The 22,838-nt window shown below is 40.2% G+C and overlaps 1 protein-coding gene across 2 annotated transcripts in view; it reads right to left on the bottom strand.

The window, feature by feature from the left end:
- Positions 1–22,838, bottom strand: part of adamtsl7 (ADAMTS-like 7) — a 454,799-nt gene that overhangs the window by 34,202 nt on the left and 397,759 nt on the right. For both annotated transcript variants that reach the window (XM_072583993.1, XM_072583994.1), the window contains exons 9-12: positions 15,211–15,386; positions 13,520–13,625; positions 12,026–12,259; positions 175–304 (exon numbers count right to left, since the gene is read on the bottom strand). In XM_072583993.1, the coding sequence (XP_072440094.1) occupies positions 175–304; positions 12,026–12,259; positions 13,520–13,625; positions 15,211–15,386 (646 nt within the window). The remainder of the gene's footprint in view (positions 1–174; positions 305–12,025; positions 12,260–13,519; positions 13,626–15,210; positions 15,387–22,838) is intronic.

Here is a 22,838-nt window from a genome sequence, read left to right as displayed (position 1 = left end):
TCTGTTGGCCCCTGGTTGGCCTGTATCCAAACTGCATCCATTACTGCAGGGACTGCACACTGACTGTTTCAGGTTTATGAAATGTTCCATTTAAACATGAAGGTGTCTGTGTGTGTGTGTGTGTGTGTCTGTGTGTGTGTGTGTTGGACGATAAAGCTATTCTCAGTAACATACTAGGCTGGGCATGGCTGGATATTGCAGGCTTCTTCATCTGGTGTTGGCCTCATTGCTATCTCACACAGGTTTTCAGATACTTCTTCATGTGTATTCCTGTTAACACACTTGAAAATAAGTGCACGGCTTCCTAAAAAGGAAGAGAAGACATTTATTATTAATGGAAGGAATTCACTACTTCAAACATTTAGTGTACAATTGTGTTAATTAAATGACCAACAAAACAGAGTCATACAGATATACAGCATGGAAACAGATCCTTCGGTCCAACTCATCCACGCCGATCTGATATCTTAAACAAATCTAGTCCCATTTGCCAGCACTTGCCCCATATCCCTCCAAACCCTTCCTATTCATATACCCATCCAGATGCCTTTTAAATGTTGTAATTCCATACAAGCACCACCTCTGTATGAAAAAGTTGCCTCATAGTTCCCTTTTAAATCTTTCCCCTCTCACCCTAAACCTATGCCCTCTACTTCTGGACTCCCCCATCGCAGGGAAAAGACCTTGTCTAGTTACCCTATCCATGCCTCTAATGATTTTATAAACCTCTATAAGGTCACTCCTCAGCCTCCGAGTCTCCAGGAAAAACAGCCCCAGTCTGTTCAGCCTTTCCCCAAAGCTCAAATCCTCCAACTCCTGGCAACATCCTTGCAAATCTTTTCTGAACCTTTTCAAGTTTCACAATGTAAGGATATTGCGTTAGAATCCTATGGTGTAGATGGGGACCATTCAGCTCATCGGGTCTGCACTGACCCTCCGAAAAGCACCCATCGTGTCCCTATAACCCCACATTCAATCCACCTAGCCTGCACATCCCTGACACTATGGGGCAATTTAGCATGGCCAATCCACCTAACCTGTACATCTTTGGATTGTGGGAGGAAACCAGAGCACCTAGAGGAAGCCCACACAGACACAGGGAGAACGTGCAAACTCCACACAGACAGTCACCCAAAGGTAGAATCGAATCTGAATCCCCGGTGCTGTGAGGCAGCAGTGCTAACCATTGAGCTACCCTAAGACTAGGGTCAGTTGCACTGAAGACAATGTACCAATGTTATGATGGAATTTCCAGAGAACCCAAATTTCAGAGAACTTTATATTTTAATCAGGTACCTTTGGTCAGTTAACAGTGTTAAGCGTTATGGAGCCAAGGCAGGCAGAATGAGTTAAGATAATAAATGATGGTACAAGCTTGAGGTGCTGAATGATCAACTCTTGTTGCTGCACGATTTACTAAGTCTATGATAGAGCATAAAATGGGCATTCAATTGTATTTACTCTGATTTTCTGAGCATCAGTTTTGATGGATGGAAAATCAAGAGTACTACATTCCCAGATTTCTAACACATTATCATGAAGCTGTCTAGTGACAATCTGAACTTGTGTAAAATGAACTGCTACATGCAAATTTAATGTGGAGTCATATGTGATCAGTGGAAGTAGGTAACAATGTTGTTGCCATCTAACATACTGTGCTGAACTCCTTGGTTTAAAATATAGGCTAACTCTGAACTGCCACATGTAATGGGCTTGTTATTACAGAGTAGGAAGTGTGAGTCATGCTGCACTGATCACCGCTCAATGCGTTCACTGTAATGTATATGTGCTCAATCCTCAGGTCACTGAAATACAGTGTCTTTCTTTTTGCACTGCTCCAGTTTATTCAATATTGTGTCTCCCACCGGTTAGGATTTTGCCATTTCATAAAAAGTCACTGCTGGGTCAGTTCCACTTTCTCCAGACTTGCTAATTTGCACAAATCTGTATAAAAGGAAAGATCTTGTTTTTACTGGGGAAATTGTTCGTTGATGTACAGCTCAGCTAATGCACATTGATGTACACTGCGGACAGTTATACAGTGATATAATGTCGGAAGTGCTGCTTTGCTAATGGTTCCCCAGAATATTTGTCCAGTTTCAGTTTGCAGACCTTAAGATGAACTTCATGTGAAATATTGCATCAGGTTGGAGTTGCTTTCAGTGTGTAATTCATGTTCACAGTCAGGTCGTTCCTATATAGTCAGAATGAATAAGTTATCTAAAGTGCAACCAATTAGATACTGCATAGCTATGTTCACAATTTAAAAATATTAATAGGAATCTGTTAATATAATTATTTAATAGAATTGCAACTTTCCATTTATGGTTGGGTTAGGTTATATATAAGAATTTAGTTATACATTAAAACTACTTTTTGATAATTAAGAAATACTTGCATTTAACATTGCCCTTGAAACCCGCAGGGTATCCCAAAACACGATACAAAGAATGAAGAACTTTTGAACTGTGGTCACTGTTATAATATATAGAAAATGTGCAGCCAATCTGTACACAGCAAGGACTTACAAAGAGCAATGTGGGCATGAGTAGATAGTTTGTTCTTTTAGTGATTGGAGGATGAATATTAGTCAGGACACTTGGAATAACTCCCCTGCTGTTTTTACAAAAGAGTGCCAAAGAATCTTTTATGTCCACCTCAGAGGTGTTCTCAGTTCGATCTCATCTGAAAGATGGTACCTCTGAGAGTACAGCACTCCCACAATGCTGCTCTCTTCCCCTTCTATACTCCCAGACAGTGCTGAACTTCCTGCTGCATTCCCTTAGTGCATCATTCCCTTTGTGCTGCACTCCCTCTGTGTTGCTGACTTCTTGTGTTAAAGTTCTGGAGGGAGACTTAGAACATGCTACCTTCGCTACCCATGGAGCTACAGCTGACAGAATGATGGAAGCTGTAATAATCAAGAGATTTATGATGGCATTCTGGGTAGTCAACATAGGTCTGTCTTGCATTTTGGGGATAAACATTGGACAGAGAAACTCGTCTAAAAGTGCCATGTGATCCTTTGAGTCTACCTGAGAAGGCAGGGAAATATTGGTTTAAAGACTCATCCGAATGACATTTTGGTACGGGGGATGACACTTTCTATCTGGTACTCTTAACATTTTAGTTCTGATAAAATTGCTACATTTCTTGCTTTAAGAGTCGTTAACCCCGTGTCCACCCTTTGAGCGTTCCTTTCGAATTTCAGCAAATGTTGCATGTGCTATGTAAAGCATTATGCTTTGAGGACCAAATACAAACAGTGCCATTATTCTTTTGTGGGTCACCTATCTGTCAGGTATTTTGCAATGATTTATTAGAGCACAGGGAAAGCGGAGAGATCACCAGTTATTAAAAAGCACTGGCTGCTTTTCTGGCACTGTGTGACCAGGTACATTGTTCCAGAAAATGCGAAGGATGCACAGTATGAAAGACAGTCACCTGAAAATGTAAAATTATATCTTGTATTATAGTGTGCCTATTGATCCTACTTATAAAAGCGATGCACTCAACCTGTGCTTTATTACAGGGATTTTTTTCGCTGCGATGGCATTTGATTAGTTTGGCACAACTATTCCACAAAATTCTGGTCTTGCAGACTGCATGCCAAAGCTACGTTTAATAAGTGCTCAGAGTTGTCTTTCACTACATTGTCTCTGACGTGGCGGTTTGGAGATGCCAGCGATAGTTATGACTTTTCTATAGGGCAAAAGTGAGGACTGCAGATACTGGAAACAAAAGTTTAGATCAGTGGTGCTGGAAAAGCACAGCAGGTCAGGCAGCATCTGAAGAGCAGGGAAGTTGATGTTTCGGGCAAAAGCCCTTCATCAGGAGTTTGACTTCTCTATACTCAAGGTGGTACTAGCTCGGCAACAGAAGTAGCCCTACAGTAGGGTATTTCTGTGCTCTAGCAACATAGAATGACACCAAGGATATTTTCACCTTTACTACTATGTGGGAATCTGAAAGAGCAGATTGTTTGTCAGTCGTTTCTTCAAAGATGATCCAATGGGGATCCACTTCACTTCCCAGGCACTGATTGTCAATATCATTCTCATTGTCTCCTCAAATAGCACATCAGCATCTGCATCCTGAATGTATTGATTTGGAATCTTTCCTCCACACGTTTGATCATAGAATCCTTACAGCGTGGAAGCTGGCCATTCAGCCCATTCAATCCACACTGACCTTCCGAAGAGCATCCCATCCAGACCCATGCAATTCCCATGGCTAATCCATCTACCCTGCATATCCCTGGACATTCTGGACAATTTAGCATGGTCAAACCACCTAACCTACACACCTTTGGACTGTGGAGGGAACCGAAACATCCAGCGGAATCCCACACAGATACAGGGAGAACGTGCAAACTCCACACAGACAGTCACCACAGGATGGATTCGAACACAGGTCCCTGACGCTGAGAGGCAGCAGCACTAACCACTGAGCCACTGTGCTACCCCAGTTTTTAGCTGGTTTAAAATAATGGGCAAACACACCAGTTTAAAAAAAAAGTGACACAGAATATCCAACGGAGATAAGTTACTTTGATTTTCAGAAGTCATTTGATAAAACTGCACTGGTGAAGTCTTTCAAGAAAACAAACTGTGGGAATTAGTGACAAATTAGCCAGATGGATGAAAGCAAAAGACAACTGGTGGGGGTGTAGAGAGTGATAATGGAAAAAAAGAAATTCAAAAGGAGCAGTGACCACAATTCCAAAGGGGGCTATTGTGGATCCTGCACTATGCACACTATTCATGCAGAGTATCGCAGAGGAGATCTGTCTTGTAATGTGGTAAAATTTTGCTGATGACAACCAGCTATGTGTATGAGAGATGTATGGAGGGGAGTTGGCAAAAAAGAAATCTGGGCAAATTTTAGTGGATGGGCCAAGGAATGTAGGAAGGATTCAATGAGGAGAACATGTACAATGATACAAGAAATATGGAACATGTGCTCACATAAGGCAATCCTGTTTGGTTTTGATTAGCTGTTGCAGACAGGAAGGCAATTTATTGCCCATATATTGCAATTTCATAACTAAAGAAAGACCGACATTTGTCCATCTGCTTTAATAATCTAAGGTGAGGGCATTATCCAAAAATACTATTTGTGGCGGAGGGTTCACCTCAAAGATATCACTAACAGTAACCATATTGTTTTAAACCTGTGTTACTTATTAGTAAAATATTAAACTAAATTCTCAAGGCAGTCTCCTCAAGTAATTATTTGCAGTGAAGATGACACTTGCCAATATATAGCTAATTAAGAGATAGTTAAAAAGGTAACTGCATTTATATAGCACCTTCCATGATATTAGAATGTTGCAAAGTGCTTCGGAGCTAATTGAGATGAAGCCACAGTTGTGAAACAGGGAAATACAGAGACCAAATTGTGCACGGCAAAGTCCCATAATCAGTAGTGAGCTAGATAACAATGATCCTCTCAAAGGTGAGAATTGGCAGAATTTTCACAGCTCTTGATTGGGAAATTTGGGAAAGTACGACAAAAATGACAACATTACTGCTGGGTACTCTGGACACAGGAGCACACGACCATGCCATACATCTGCAAAAGATGCACCTCAGGGCTCCTTGCTTGTTTCCTTAGCACGCACACAGGTTGCACGTATTTGGATGCTTGCAGTGTCTCTGTCTTGACTTGCTTCTTAGCACGGGCAGAAAACCAGAAAGCTTGTTTTTGTTGTCAGAACTGTACAGGGGTGATTCAGTGAGAAGGGCACCATGAATCCTGGATGTACAAGTAATGAGGTGAGCAACCGGGATCCATAAGAAAAATCACCATGACCCATGGAGAGAACTTCCTAAAAATGATGTGAAGCCAAAATTTTGGAAGAACAAGCCCAGTATCACCACTGAGCTGTGGTAGATACAAACACTGAAACATAGAAACATAGAAAATAGGGGCATGAGTAGACCATTCTGCCTTTTGAGCCTGCTCGCCCATCTATTATGATCATGGCTGACCATCAAACTCAGTTCCTGCTTTCTCCCATATGCCTGGATCTCCTTTGCTATAAGAACCATACCTGACCCCTTCTTGTAGGTTTATTTTAATGATAGATCATTTACTTCACAAGAAATTTCTGTTTACCATTTCACAGGAGATTTGGAACCATAGAAATTAGGAGCAGGAGTAGGCCATTCTGTCCTTTGAGACTGCTCTGCCATTCAATATGATCATGGCTGATTATACAAGTCAGTCCTCAGTTGCAGCTGTCTCCATACCCTTTGATCCCTTTAGCCCTAAGAACTGCATCTAACTCCTTCTTGAAAACAATATTTTGGCCCCGACCACTTCCTGTGGCAGAGAATTCCACAGGCTCACCACTCTCTGGGCGAAGGTATTTCTCCTCATCTCAGTCCTAAATGGTCTCCCCCATATCCCCAAACATATGAACTTGGAGCAGGAGTAGGCCACTTGACATTTAACATCTCAACATGACTGATCTGATTATTCTACATTGCTGCCTACCCTTGATAACCTTAAATCCCTTTGCTTATTAAGAATCTATCTACCTCTACCATGAAAACATTCAAAGACTCTGTTTCTGTTTTTTGAGGAAGAGAGTTTCAAAGATTCATGACCTTTTGTGAGAGAAAATATTCTCATTATCTCTGTCTTAAATGGGGTGATGCCTTACTTTTAAACAGTGACCCCTAGTTTTAGATTTTCCCAGAAGAGGAAACATCTAACCTGTCAAAGACTCCTCAGAACCTTATATCTTTCAAGTAAATTGCCTCTTATTCATCTAAACTTCAGAGGATAAAAGCCTAAATTGTCTGACCTTTCATCATGTGACAACTTTCCAGGGATTAATCTAAAATGCTTTTCTGACCTGCTTCCAATGCATTTACATGTTTCCTTAAGTAAGGAGGATACTGCTATACACAGTACTCCAGAATTGCTCTCACTAGTACCATTGTGAAATCTCATGAAGCAGATATCTAAATGTTTATGAGAGTAGTTTACTTAAATAATTGCATGTATTTCTGTATTGAGAGGGTTGTTCTGACTTTAATGTTCTGCACTAGATGATGGATCTTCTAAACCCAATCGGATCTTCTAAACCCAACCAGGTGAGTGGATAGTTTGCAGATTGATCAGCATCAGACATAGCGGTTCTGATGTTTATCAGAAAATTTAGGCCATTAATGACCATGCTTAACTACATTCAATTCATGGTGTATCCTAGCTGCAATGTACACCTGAAATCCTAATCAAAATGTACTACAGACTTTATATATTACACTTGGACAAACCAGCTGCTCAACGCTGATGTTTATTATCTTCAGGAGCCTCCCCCCAGCCCATTTTATCTCACCCTATCAACATATCCTATTGCTGTTTTCTTTCATATGTTGATCTACTTCCCCTCAAATATACCTATGGAATTCATCTCAATCACTCCATATGATAGCACATTCCTGAGATTAGGCTCACATCTGTTCCTGTGTAAATATTAATTCAGGTTCCTCAGATCTGGACTTGAGCAGAAAAATAAAGATCAACACTTTGGTACAACACTGAAGGGGTAGTGCACTACTGAAAGCACCGTCTTTCAGATCAGATATTAACCTGAGGCTGCACCTGTCCTCTCAAGTGAACATTAAAAGATTTTAGTGCGTTATCTTTAAGAAGAGCCAGGGAGTTACCGTCAGTCTTCTGGCCAATATTTATTCCTCCATCAACATCACAAAAACAGATTATCTGGTTGTCATTACATTGCTCTCTGTGTGATCTTGCTGTCAAGAGTGTGGTGCTGGAAAAGCGCAGCAGGTTAGGCAGCATGCGAGGAGCCAGAGAATCGATGTTTCAGGAATGAAGGGCTTATGCCCGAAATGTCGATTCTCCTGCTCCTCTCCTGCTGTGCTTTTCCAGCACCAACTGTCGACTCTGATCTTCAGCTTCTACAGTCCTCCCTGTGTAAGCTTGCTGTGCACATCATTGACCGCCAAGTTTCGTATAATACAACAGTGACTATACATCAAAGTTACCTCTTTGGTATAGGATGTTTTGAAGCGGAAAGGTGCTACATTAACAGAAGTCTTTCTTTAAATTACAACTAGTCCTTTGTTTGCCTCACATTGAATTCAAGTAAACAGAGCAGAGCTGGAGGACAGTTCCTAAATGAATAACCAGTTAAGTTAGGAAGGGAAAATCAGCACATTATTTAAATCGAGAAAGATTGCAGAATTCTGAAGAACTGAGAGTTCTGTGTGTGCTGGTGTGTGAATCATATAAAATTAGTCTGCAGGTACATGAAGTGTACGGGAAGGCAAATAGAATATATTGTTCATTGCAAGGGAAATGAAATATAAAAGTAGGGAAAAATTGCTATAGCCATATAGTGTTGGTGAGGACATATTTAGAGTATTGTGTACAGTCATTTTTTTTAAGAATGAATGTAAATACATTAGAAGCAGTTCAAAGAAGGTTTGCTCAACTGACACCTGGGATTGGGGACCGGTGATGGGGTTACCTTATGAGGACAGGCTACATGGTATCCATTAGTGTTTAGAAGAACAAGCAGTGACCTTACTGAAATACATCCAAGATCCTGAGAGGACTTAATCAGGTGGATGTTCCCATTTTAGAGAAAAACCAGAGTTAGGGAACATAGTTTGAAAAAGAAGAATCTTTACATTTAAGAACAAATTAATGAGAACTTTTTATTTCTTTCACAGATTCATGAATCTTTGGAACTCTTCTCTCCTGGAGATTGGTGAAGACAGAGTCATTTTTAAAGACAGATATAGATAGATTCTTGACTAACAATGGAATCAAAGGTTATCAGGAGTAAGCAGGAATGTCGAGTTAAGGGCACAACCAGATTAGCTGTGATCTTACTGAAGAGCACAAGAGGCCTAAAGGGCCAAATGGCCTACACCTGATTCTAATTGAATCCTCATTGAAACATACAAGATTGGCTGGGTTCTTGTGGCCCAGTGGTAGTGTCCTGAATTGAGAGCCTTGGGTTCAACACCCGCCTGCTCCAGAGATGTATAATATCATCTCTGAACAGGCTGATTAGGAAAATAGCTTAATGTAAGAAAAAAAATACCCGACTGAAAGAGAGATGGTGGCATCATAGTAATGTTGCTGGCTAGTCGTCCAGCAAGCGCAGCAGGTCAGGCAGCATCCAAGGAGCAGGAGAATCGACGTTTCGGGCATGAGCCCTTCTTCAGGATTCCTGAAGAAGGGCTCATGCCCGAAACCTTGATTCTCCTGCTCCTTGGATGCTGCCTGACCTGCTGCGCTTCTCCAGCAACACATTTTCAGCTCTGATCTCCAGCATCTGCAGTCCTCACTTTCTCCTAGTCGTCCAGCAATTCAGGTTAATGGAAACCAATGAAAAATTAGTTCAAATATTTGTGATATGAATTCAATGTAAATACATGATTCCTAATGTCCTGGACAGAACAGATGTGAAGATTATCTCCTATTTGTGGCGATTCTAAGACTAGAGAGGATCATCGCCGAATAATTGTTGCCTGTTTAAGTTCTGTTCAATTAGGGTAAAATATCTTCTCTCAGAAGGTTGTAATTCTGTGGAATTCTTTGCCACAGACGGCTGGGACATTAAGTATATTCAAAGCTGAGATAGATTTTTAATCAGTAAGAAAATCAAGGGTTATGGGGAAAAGGGCAGGAAAGTGGAGTTGAGGATTATCAGATCAGCCATAATCATGTAGAGTGGTTCAGCAGACTTGATGGGCTGATTGGCCTAGTTTAGCTTATAAATTTAATGGTTATGGTAATCTATAGTAAGGGACAGGCTCTACTTGAAGAAATCACTTTGGACATCCTGGCCTATAGAACGAGTAAAGGGACATACAATCTAAACTTGAGTATCACTGTTCGGTGCAGATGATAAAGGACTTCAGTTATACCTGTAGACGCACACTTTGACTATTTCAGAAGGTTACAAATGTGCAAATCCTAATAATTATGTTGGCTATGATAATATTAAGAAAGCCTCACCATACCAGGACTCTGCCAACACTTCTAATTTTACTGCTGGAAAACAGGAAGTTTGGAACAAGTACTCAGAGTTCTCACATTCTTGAGCCTCAGCACCCCGCTATGCTTAAGCTAATGGTACATAAAACTGGGAATCGATTACAGAATAAATTCCCCTTTATATAATCAGCAACATGAAGGAAGGCAAGAGGGCGACTATGGTTTCTAACTTATCATGAACAATATCATAGATATTGGGTTCAACACCTACCTGCTCCAGAGATGTATAATATCATCTCTGAACAGGCTGATTAGAAAAATAGCTTAATGTAAGAACATTTTGGAATGGCAAGTGGTGTCCCGCAGGATTCAGTGTTGGGGCCGCAGCTGTTCATGTTATATATTAATGATCTGGATGAAGGGAGCTGGGGGCTTTCTGGTAAAGTTCACCGATGATAAGTAGTTAGATGGACAGGCAGGATGTTCTGAGGAGGTGGGTAGGCTGCAGAAAGATTTAGACAGTTTTGGAGGGTGGTCCAGGAAATGGCTGATGAAATTCAACGTGAGCAAATGCAAGGCCTTGCACTTTGAAAAAAAGAATACAGGCAAAGGCCTGTATTTTGTCCCTTTGACAAAACAAAAGTGATACACATAGGAAGGCAGTTGTAATTGTGGATGTAGAACATCTTAAAGGGTTATGGTGGTCCAAATTTTCTAACCGTGTGGTTTGGGGCCAACTGTTTGGATGTAATTTCCACTAGTTTGAAATATAGAGTATTTGAGGCCAATAATGTTTAAATTCAAAATATTTATATGAAGTTAATTGTTATGAGATGTGACTGGACCTTGACCTTTGGTAACACTGAAGCTCGCTGAAATCATTATAAACTAAATGTACATTCATTTAATAAAATGCATCCATAAGTTTTATCATATATTTTAAGCAAGCAAATTACAGTGGATGAGGGAGATATGGCATTAAAAACAAGTACTAGAAAAGCTCAGCAAGTCTGGCAGGATCTGTGGAGGGAAAAACAAAGGTGTTTGGAATGGGTGGGAAGGTTTGCTTAAAAATCATGAAGGATAGGTGGATCATTGGGGAATTAACCAAACAAATAAACTACCCCTAAGAATGGTAGTTATGTAATTCCCTCCCAACCCTTTATTACTCTCTCCACTGATGCTGCCAGAATTACTGTGTTTTTCCTTATTACAGTTTATTGTTTTTGTGCATGATTCAACATTTCACTCTAGGAGTGGCTGGTAAGTGCTCTGTTGCAGAAAAAGAAGTATTTAATTCTTGGGGAATTGCATAAGATTTCAAACATGAACACGTTAACAGATGAACATTAATGGATGCGACAAGACTTTGGTCTATCCAGTCATTCCCACACAACTATAATGTCTCAGGCTTTGCAATATATACATTCGCCACCCCTTGCAGCATATCATTCCATGCTAAAATGTTGTTGGTCAATTAAGTTTTGTGCTGTTTTGAAAACAAATATCAAAGTTCGTTCTTGAGAAAATATGAATGCATTAAATAATTTGCTGAAAATTGGAAGAAACCAATTCAGCTCAACACTCAGAAATCTGTAAGATCATATCAAATTTTTGAAAACAAGCCCAGGTTCAATATTAACTGGTGCTTACTCCCCATTCCCAAGTACAAGAAAATAATGCAAATAATTTCAATCATCCTATTTAATAATGATACATTTATGGAATGCAATTATTTCCCAGATGAAAAAATATTCATTTCATCTTTGCATATTTCTGCATTTTTACTCTGCAGTGTAAACTGTTTTCAAAGTTTAGGTCAAGGGAAGACAGATGGCATGATGGAATACTCGAAGAAGATAGCAAAGTTCATTCACAGTGCAAAGGAGGCTAGCCAACAACAACTGATGGCTTCACTTATCCCTGGGCAAGTGAACAGTCAATCTTGTTGGATCAAACTTGTGATGCATTAGAGCAAAATGATCTCATCTCACTTTGGTTAGGCTACCAGATAATTAAATTTGGGACATCTTACCCGTTCCACACGAGACGGTACATTCACTGCTTCCAATTTGTTTCCAATTGAATTCTCTCTTCTTCCTTGGCCCCTCTGCCCAGGAGTGCAACACTTCTCCAGTGCTCGTTTGGTACTTTCTGGACTGCAATTGGTTTGCATGCACTCCACTGACAAAGTTTCCCACCTCTCTTTCACGGAGAACGTACATGTCACCATCAGCACCGTATGACAGCTGACCGTTAAAGGCCTCTCCTACAATGGATGGACAGGTTTCAAATTTTACATCGCAAACAGCAATCAAAGTGCAAAGTGGTGTAGCTAAGTGGGAGGGCTAGTATAACCAGGAGCAACAGCTGAGTATTCCTCTGAACTGCTCTCGTTTTCCCTCTGTAACAATGATGGAAATGGCAAGATTAGCTGCATTTTGACTGCACTGTTGGTGAGGTTAAGGGAAGAGAGACTCAAAGTAAGTTCCAGCCCATAGGTGCTGAATATTTTGGAATTCCTACACCTGCCTTTATAAGTACCCCACATGTCTGTTTTCACATTCTTCCTACAGGAAAGGAGATGGAGTGATGGTTTTACCTGCGGCAAAGTTGAAAAATAAGGGAACTGAAGGGCTAGTCTGACATTAGAGCAAGTTTTTCTCGATGCATTTGGCTAGGAAAAGTTGGCCAACAGGAACAGCTCTGAAAACTGACCTATTCACAGACTGAAAAAAAAAGCCCACTGCGAAACTAAAATTTAATTACAAAATGATCATGGGACATATGGACCATCTCCATTTATCAAAGTGCAGTTACATCTGCCAGAGGCTGTTTTGGTCACTACCTGGGCTGGTCTAGGTGGTGACATATAACTTTCCCACATGCAAATGTCAACCAACCGACCATGTGCTACTCATGACCCTATTGGGTGGCATCTTTTCAGGATCTGGGGGAGTACACTTGGCCCAAACCCCACCCCCTAGTCATCACCAAATAGTCTTTAAACAACTTGAAGTCAACTAATGACTATTACTTGGACCCAGAACCTCATCATCTCCAAACCAACAACCACAAAATCTGATGACTATGATCTTTCTTGCTGCAATTTGATTGCACTGATTCTACTACTTTATGCTACTGACTTATAGTGAAATTTTGCTGGACTTTTCTAAGGTAATTCAGGAGGAACTACCTCTCACTTTGGCTAGGTTTCACTTTTACCATATTTTTTCAGATACACAAATGCTGAGTATCTGAGCTGTTTTATCTATTTTGTGGTAAGTATCCTTCTATTTCAAGTAATGAACCCTCCAATGTGGTTGAATTTTAACTGCCCTTTGAAGTGCCCTAGCAATGATTCGGCCTATAGATCTACTTATGGAATTTGGGGCAGATTTGCACTTGATACACGGCATAGAGTGATGGTTCATGTGTATGGCAGTGTATGGTACACGAGGCAGAGTGGTGTATTAAAGAAATGTTCCATCAGCAACATAGTCTTGGGACTAAGGATATAAGATTTTACCTAAATGTTGATCTGCTGTATGGGCAAGTGAATGGCTGCTGACAATGTTGTCAGTTGGTAAAACATATTCATACTGCACCTTTGGATTTGCCTGTTGATATATCATCTGGAAAAGATGAAAAAACAAAGAAAACAGTGAATCTAAATTAAAAAAAACAGACCGTCAATAGAGTTTAAAAGCAATTCAACATCAAACCTAACTCAAAGCATTCAGAATTTTGATTGAATGTTTAGTATGCTGTTCCTATAATAATATAAATTTGGCTGTGAAAATAACAAAACAGCTCATGGAAAATTAACTATTAAACATGTGGAAGCTCTTTCCATCAGGTTTTCATTGTCGTCAGACAATTAAACTTCTTTTTTCATTTTTACAAAGGGCTTATAATGCTGAAACTGGCCGTTCAGCTGACTATGCTGTTACAATCTCTGTGGAGAAGCCAAAAGAACCAAATTTACCAAATGACTTCTAAATGAAAAAAAAAGTCAACTAGCTTCCACTCTTTGTAACTCCTACTTTAACAGAAATAAGAATAACTGCAAATTAAACATGAGTAAAAGGCAAATGATACTTCAAATAAAAGGGTATTCATTTTAAGTAGTTGACATAAAAAAGAAATATCTTTCACAACCAAAAGCATCTGTGTCATTCTCCATAGACAGATGACACCACACGCATTTTCAAAGTTATCTAACACATTCTTTCAGTTGGATCTTTCAGTTTCCAACTCAAATGATTTGTGCTCAAGCTGTGTTCACCAGAAGTTGTATTCCAGCTAAGGACCCCAGAGATAATAGTTACTGAAATGGCAAATGATTGCAGAACACCTCCACAGAGGTTCACAATAATCTCGATGAGGCAGATTCCAAAGGGATACCTTCATCTGATCCTTTTAATAAGCTGCATTTAGATGGTCTAGTTGGCATCTCATTTGCCATGCAAAGTATTGTGGAGGTGAAATGAGAAAGGGCTCATTGACTGTTTATTGACTAAGTGAATTCTGGGTCACTAGCTTGCTCACTGATCCTTAAATGTATATAAGTATTCTCTACAACCATTAAAACTATATTAGCTTTCTGTTCCCATTGACTGACAATCTTTATTGGTTCTCCAGATGCAGAGATCCTGTAAGACCCAACTCTGCGCCAATTCTTTAATTTTCTTACAGAAGTTCCAGTCAAATGCGAGAGTCATGATGAAGCCAAACTGGTACTTTTCCTTAAGGCCATTTGTGAATGAATTATTTTTTACTATCATCCTGGCAGCAGTTATGATCACTATTTTATATATATTAACATTACCTTTAATCACAACATTTATATCAATATTCACATCAACATTATATTGTTATTTTCTCCAATCACGAAAATTATATGAACATTACACACAGTCACCAACATATTAAAAATCTTTCCATGGTTTATTTTAGCATGTCATGTTAACATTTTATCCTATCAATCATTTTATATTGACAGTTTCTTTATGTTCAAATTCATTTCTATTTTCCTGAGGTTCTACAACTCTACAGTTATTGTTGACTGATGGCCAGATTCTTAAAGTTTTCTTTCTCGGGAGTTTTTCTATTCAAATCCCAGAAGGTTAGAACCTTTGATTTATGAACAGAACCAAAGTGAAGCTTTGTTGGCATTTCAAAGGAATTGCCCAGCTTAGATCCAAAGTTTAAACTTACGTAGACATCCAGGATTTCACTGGTTGGCCCCTCGGCAATCAAGGATTCCCCTGCAGTCGTACTAATCTCATTTGGCCTCTTATACCTGAACAGGGTTCCTGCTGCTTCATAAGTGCCTGGTCTGTCTATAGCCCAGTTTCCATTAATGATGGGGTGGCCAAAGTGACTTCTCAGAGCTGCAGATACAAACAGATACAAGGCAGTGAACATCAGCTAATAAAAGCCAGATCACGGGAGAATAGCATTCTGAAATAACGAATACGAATATTTTAAATTTGTGTTATTTCTGAGGTCTTTGTTATGCGTGCCTGGAACAGAAAGCGTCATCAAATGAACAAAAAACAAGGTGGGGACACATAATTAAAGATGTTCCTTCAGACAGAGTAGGAAAATGTTAGAAATGCTGAATTTGTGATGGAAACATGTATAGGATGCCAAATGTACCCCGTTGATTGAGTTAGCAGGCTGACAGGTCAGTAACAGAACATATACATTTAAATTAAAAATTGAGACCATGGCACCCCATGGATTTATTCAAAAACAAGGCATTAAGTAATTATGGAGTACATACAACAATAACAAAACATTTCAGAATTCTTAGAAGTCTTTCAACAGAGTCCTGTAACCTATGGAACTCTGTATCAACCCTGCCAATGCAAAATCAAATGGTTAGGAAGAGACATTGGAGGTTATACTGAGTCTGTGGAAGTGGAATGCACAGAAGACTAATAAACTGTCCAGCTCCCACCATTCCTCCCCGCCCCTCTCCCCCAACCCCCATTCACTAACTAGAGAAAGAGACAACTAGTGGCAAGTGTGAGGTTTGAGAAGATGTGCCCTTCATAGTACCTCAGCAGGGAGGAGGAATTGAATCTGTGCTGTTAGTGATGCACTGCATTATAAATCCAGCTACTACACAAGGCCCTCTCCCAAAGAATCCTACAGCATAGGATCAGGCTGTTCAGCCCATCAAGTCCACACTGGCCCTCCAAAGAGCATCCTGCCAAGACCCAGCCCCCCTACCCTATCCCTGTAATCCTGCATTTCCTACGCTGCACATGGACTTTGGACTGTGGGAGGAAATCAAAGCACCTGGAGGGAATTCATGCAGGCACAGGGAGAATGTGGAAACCCCACACAAACAGTCGCCCAAGGGTGGAATTGATCCCAGGCCCCTGGCACTGTGAGGCAGCAGTGCTAACCACTGAGCCACCATGCCGCCCAGTTCAGGCAGCTTCTTGCACAATAATATCAGATCTTTCACAGCTGACAACTTCAATAAATCTGATCACCTGGTTGAATAGAAACAGAACAATCTAAGAAACTGCTGATTACATCTTCATGAAATATCACAGTTTGGAACTTCTAACTATGCTGCTGCTGGGGCCCCTGTAATGTTCCGAATGCTGATGTTCATTCAAACTTGGCTCTGAAGAGGTTAAATTCACAGGATCATAGGATTGGGAGATATTGGTTAAGTTTCAGACAGAGTACCTGAAACATGCTTCTGTTAATCAAATCATTTCAGGTTTTCACTGGCTGCTCATATGGATTCCAATTGATGAAGTATTTGAAACCAGCAGCAGTTACGGTTGCATTAACATGCAAATTTTGGGGTGAAAATGAGCAAGATGAAGAGAAGCGCACACATTCGGAGAAGCCTTTTTAAAAAAATTTGCAAGGTTAGGGTTTACTCAGTCAGGTTTAAAAAGTTGTGAAATACTATTGTGTGGGGAGGGGGGATGGTTAGAATCAAGAGACAAAAATAGAAATTGCTGGAAAATTCAGCAGGCCCAGCAGCATCTCAGGAAAGAAATCAGACTTAACATTTCAGGTCCAGTGACCCTTCCTCAGTTCTGAGGAATGTTAACAGATGAGGAATGTTTGAAAACTGTGTTTATATGGAGTTTAGAAGGATGAGGGGGGATCGAATTGAAACTTATAGAATACTGAATGGCCTGGACAGAGTGGATGTTGGGAAGATGTATCTATTGGTAGGAGAGACTACGAACCAAGGGCACAGCCTTAGAATAATGAGAAGACTTTTTAAAACGAAGACAAAGAGAAGCTTGTTTGGCCAGAGAGTTAGGAATCCATGGAATTCATTGCCAATGAAGTCTGTGGAGGCCAAGTCAGCTGGTCATTGAGTATATTTAAGACTAAGATAGATCGGTTCTTGAATATCAAGGGGATCAAGGGTTATGGGGAGATTGGGGTTGAGAAACTTATCAGCCATGATTGAATGTCAGAGTAGACTCGTTGGATTGAATGGCCTAATTTCTGCCCCTATGTCCTATGGAAGTTATGTTGAATCACACACCAATCAGCTTGGTAAGAGCTAATTGGAGAGCATCTCAGTGAATCACAGGCCTCGACACTAGTATCTTGGCTGCCAGCCAATCAGAATCTGTCAGCCTCTGGTTCCTGAAGACTGTCAGTTGAGGCCTACTCTTGAGGGAATTCAATGGTAGGAAGGTCAGTTTTTTTCTTTAGCTTCTTGCCAGGCAAGAGGGTCAGAGGCAAAGGCAGAGAGCTCCCCCATATGTGTAATGGGGGACAAATGAAGATCCTGCCTCTAACTTAGTGGGCAGGTCACCTTGATTACTTCGTTGGAAACCAGTCACTTTTATTACCTGCTAGGAAGGCAGGTAATTGGAAAATGGCAAATGGAGGCCCTGAAATCGTTGGGCATTGAGAAAGCCCCCATTGGACCTTCTCACCTAATACTTAGTTAATGATGTGGTGAGAAGGCGACAAGTATCACTCCAGTGCCGACTTACTCAGTTATTTTCTTATTTGTTACGGACAAGACCAGACAACCCCAACCAAAATGTAGTAAGGAGATAGCTTAGACCCTAACTTATATATTTATTTAAAGGCAAGTAGAAGGTACTATGTTCCACCACTAGCAAAACACACTTTATTCTTACAACACAGTTAAAATACAAATGAAAAGATGAACCTTTATAACTTTAACTCTATTTTAAATACTTAAGATAATATTCGATTCAACCACTAATCATCAACAATTCCAATGTAGGCAGCATTCCATAAACACAGCCTTGGCAAGGCAATTCAGCAAAACAATTTTATTCCCATGTGCTGTCTTTCTCCAGTCCAACCGAAAGAAATACTGAAAAAAGTCTGTCTCTTTTATTTCTGCCGAAGTCTTCATTAGCAGCAGAGAGAGAAGGAGAGTTCTGTCTTTTATTTCCAGCAGCCAGCTAACTCAAAATCAAACTGAATGCAAAATCTAAACTCCCTTAGTTCTGTGTGAGCCTGACCCTGCCCACTCATACTTAGTTGTCTAAATTTAAAAAAAAACCCTGGAGCACTCAAAAGCTGTTTACCATCTGCACGTCTGAACCAGACATTTTGGAACCACATCTCTCTGTAAGAGAAACAGGACAGAACACCATCTCCATTAAAGGCACAGTACCATCACACATTTTGCCATCTGTATGATGGAGAATGTTGCAGTCTATCTTTCACAGTGCAAATCCTGCAACTAGCGATTGGGTTGCCCACTTTAGATCTATCCCAATTTTTATTTCCATTGTCTTCAATTCCACGGACAGTGTGTCACGCCCAACCAACTTCAGCTGCTTAGTGAAGAGTCACTTGTCTATCTTAAACTGAGGCTGCTTGCGGATTACTGCTCAGCGCTCTACTCTATGCACAACTCCTCAGATACTAAATCATGCAGCGTACATGCAATAAGATCTGGACAAAAATTCCTGCTTGTCCTGGCAAGGGGTAAGCAACACTTTCACAGGTGCCAGCCAATAGGCACTGTCATGGAACAGACCTAACTCCCTCAAAGTATGTTGAGAAGATAGCCTAGACCCTAACTTTTATTTTAAAGGCAAGTGTAAGGCATTGTGTTGTGTCCCGGATGTAATTTGATTGGGCAAACTGCCACCCTTGATTCAAAACACACTTTATTTATGAACTATAGTTAATAGAGAACAAAATAACTGTTTTAACTGTATATCTATCAAAATGCTTAATGAAATCATATATACAAACTACTACTATTTAATGGTTCCAATATAGTAACATTCCATAAACATACCCTTGGCAAAGGCAAATTCAGTAAAATAGATTGTTTCACGTGCAATTCTAGCTTTTAGCTGTAACAGAAGGGGAAAAATTGCTTCCACATCCAGCAGCTACTGCTACTGAGAAACTAAAACTAAAAATCCTGATTCTGTGGGAGTTCAACTCCAATCATTCAGGCTGCTTCTATTGTTCCAATTTTTAAAACATCAAAAGCCACACAAGCTATTTATTAGATTCAAACAGACAGCTTGGTACTCTGTCTTAAAACCTCTCTTCAAAAATAAAGCAGGACAAAATACATCTCTGAAAGTCATAGCATCATCATATCACTAAGAAACAGCTTAACCACCTCCTCATAACAATCAAAGACATTAGCAATACTGCCAAAAGGCCTAGCCAAAACATCTTGAGATTCACACTAATAGAAAGTCAACTGGACCAGTTTTTTAAATAAACCAACATAATATTATTGAAGAGTGCACAATTTAGAAAAAAATGTATTGCAGCAAGTCGCAAAGGCTGCTTTGGTAACACCTGCCAAACCCATGATCTCCAACAGTTGGAAGGATGAAGCCAGCTGATACATGGGAACATTTTCAACTCCTCGTTCCTCACCAAGGTACATTTCATCTTTGGATACATATCAAACAGAAGCCAATATGTACTTCAAAAGGATGGCTATACTTGACAAATTTCACTGAATTCTTCAATATGTACAATGCATGATAGATAGGTAAAGTTATCCTGATGTCTTTCTTTAGACATAGGGAATGCCTTTGACCAAATCCCATGTGGGAGATTGTGTGAGTGAATGTTCAAAGGAAAAGTCCAAGCTAAAACTAGCTTTTCCAGGTGGTTGAAAGTGACTAGTGGTGTCTGCAGGGCTCAGTTCTGAGGCCACTCCTAATTATTGTGTACATCAGTGATTTGGAGTGGAATCAAAATTCAGTGATAGTAACAAAAATTATGGTTAATTCTTTGAAAGACTAAATGAAGCTTCAAAGGGATATCAAATGAGATACAGGAATAGGTTAAAACATGGTTGATGGAATTGAAAGTCAGTAAGTGTGAGGTAAATATTTTGTTTAAAAGACAAAGGATAACATCCAATGAAAGAAGGTCAGTGCTGTGGAAATTCTGAGGCACAGATTAATCGGACAATAACTGCAACATCTCAGGTGTATGAAAGCGTAAAACAAAATGCTTGGTTTTATCATAAGATGTATAATATATTAAAGTTAAGAAGCAATGTCAACTGTAAAGGTAAAGTCACTATCATCTTACTCCCTCATTAGAGAGAAGCAACTGGTGGTGAGTGTAACCTGAGGATCACTACATCTCAGGTAAGCGGCAAGATTGAGAAAGCAGGACCTTTGTGGTATCCTCAGCTAGTGCGGGAATTGAACCCATGCTATTGGTATCACTCAGTTGGAAACAAGCCACCCAGCCAACTGTGGTTATCTATCCCTAACATCTTAATATGATCTGGATGTACGTTTGCTCACTGAGCTGAATGGTTCGTTTTCAGACGTTTCGTCACCATACTAGGTAACATCATCAGTTAGCCTCCAAATGAATTTATTTTAATATGATGCTATGAGAGCAATTTTTGAGAAGATTTGTAGTTCAGGTTGATGATAAGTTTGTAAATTGGCTTGCTAAGCTGGAAGCTTTGTTTTTAGACGTTGGTAGACATCACCCATCTTAAGAAACCAAGACCTATAAATAGAGAGGTGGGACATACCACCAGCACTTCACCGGAGATTCTCACTGATGATGTTATCTAGCATGGTGATAAAACGTCTGAAAATAAACTTTCCAGCTCAGCGAGCTAACATACATACTTATCTTAATATGATCTAATTTCAAATCCTGTGTGTTGTATTGGGCTCCATAATCAAACAGAGTGATGGAGTTTTCCAAAAGGCCATGCAAATGCACTAGGATTCTGCCTGATTCAGATCCAACAATTAGCTTCAAAAACTGGGACTTACTTATCAGGTTAAATTACTGAGGCAAAAAAGTGCTTAAAATTATGGAAGTATAGACCAGAGTAGATGGAAGCTAACTGTTTCCAATACTTCAGGGGTTTAGACCAAAAAGTCATTAAATGTGACAAAACCAAACATTATGAGACTTGAGGATTCACATCCAGATATAGTGATTGAGGGGGACACTACATTAATATCCAAGATTATGGCCAGGCAACAGGTGAAGGAAATGATTAAAGGGCTAAAAGAGCATCAAATGTGATTGGGAGTAATTTCTGGGTCCAAGGACTGACAAAAACAAGTTAGGCTGAAAGGTTTATTTCTGTAATGCTCCACATTAAGTACCAGTGAACACCACCTCACGACAAGTCTGCCAAGTTCAGCCTTCAGCAGACAGCAGACAGCAAAAGTGAAAAAAAAATCAGGATAATGACTAAAAGAGGAAGAACAATGTTTGATAATTGCTAATGAGCAAAGGGTAAAGTCTGGTTTCTAACTCTGACGTTGGTTTAAGTGGAGGAAACGGCCTATGGGGTTAATACTAGACTATTAATACTGGGACCCAGGTTCAAATTCTGCAGGATGGTGGAAATTGAATTTACTTCAAACAAATTCTGGGATTGAGAGTTTAATGATGACCATGAAACTGTTAACGAATGACACGGAAAAACCCATTTGGTTCACTAATGTCATAAGAGCCATAGAGATGTACAGCATGGAAACAGACCCTTTGGTCCAACTTGTCCATGTCAACCAAATATCCCAACCCAATCTAGTCCCACCTGCCAGTACCCAGCCCATATCCTTCCAAACCTTTCCTATTCATATACCCATCCAGATGCCTTTTAAATTTTGCAATTGTACAGCCTCCACCGCATCCTCTGGCAGCTCATTCCACACACACACACCACCCTCTGTGTGAAAAGGTTGCCTCTTAGGTCTCTTTTATATCTTTCCCCCCTCACCCTAAACTTATGCCCTCTAATTCTGGACTTCCCCCACCCCAGGGAAGAGACTTTGTCTCTTTATCCTACCCTCATGATTTTATAAATCTCTATAATGTCATCCCTCAGCCCCTGACGCTCCAGGGAAAACAGCCCCAGCCTGTTCAGCCTCTCCCTATAGCTCAAATCTTCCAACCCTGGCAACATCCGTGTAAATCTTTTCTGAACCCTTTCAAGTTTCACAACATCTCTCCGATAGGAAGGAAGAATTGCACACAATATTCCAACAGTGGCCTAACCAATGTCCTGTACAGCCACAGCATGACCTCCTAACTCCTGTACTCAATACTCTGACCAATAAAGGAAAGCATACCAAACGCCTTCTTCACTATCCTATCTACCTGCGACTCTACTTTCAAGGAGCTACGAACCTGCATTCCAAGGTCTCTTTGAACAACAATACTCCTCAGGATCTTACCATTATGTGTATAAGTCCTGCTAAGATTGGCTTTCCCAAAATGCAGCACCTCGCATTTATCTGAATTAAACTCTATCTGCCACTTCTCAGCCCATTGGCCCATCTGGTCCAGATCCTGTTGTAATCTGAGGTAACCCTGTTCGCTGTCCACTA

The sequence above is a fragment of the Chiloscyllium punctatum genome, chromosome 14 (assembly GCF_047496795.1).
Source record: "Chiloscyllium punctatum isolate Juve2018m chromosome 14, sChiPun1.3, whole genome shotgun sequence".
NCBI classification, from domain to species: Eukaryota; Metazoa; Chordata; class Chondrichthyes; order Orectolobiformes; family Hemiscylliidae; genus Chiloscyllium; species Chiloscyllium punctatum.
Note: the sequence above shows the minus strand (reverse complement) of the source record. Positions and strands in the feature narration are given on the sequence as shown.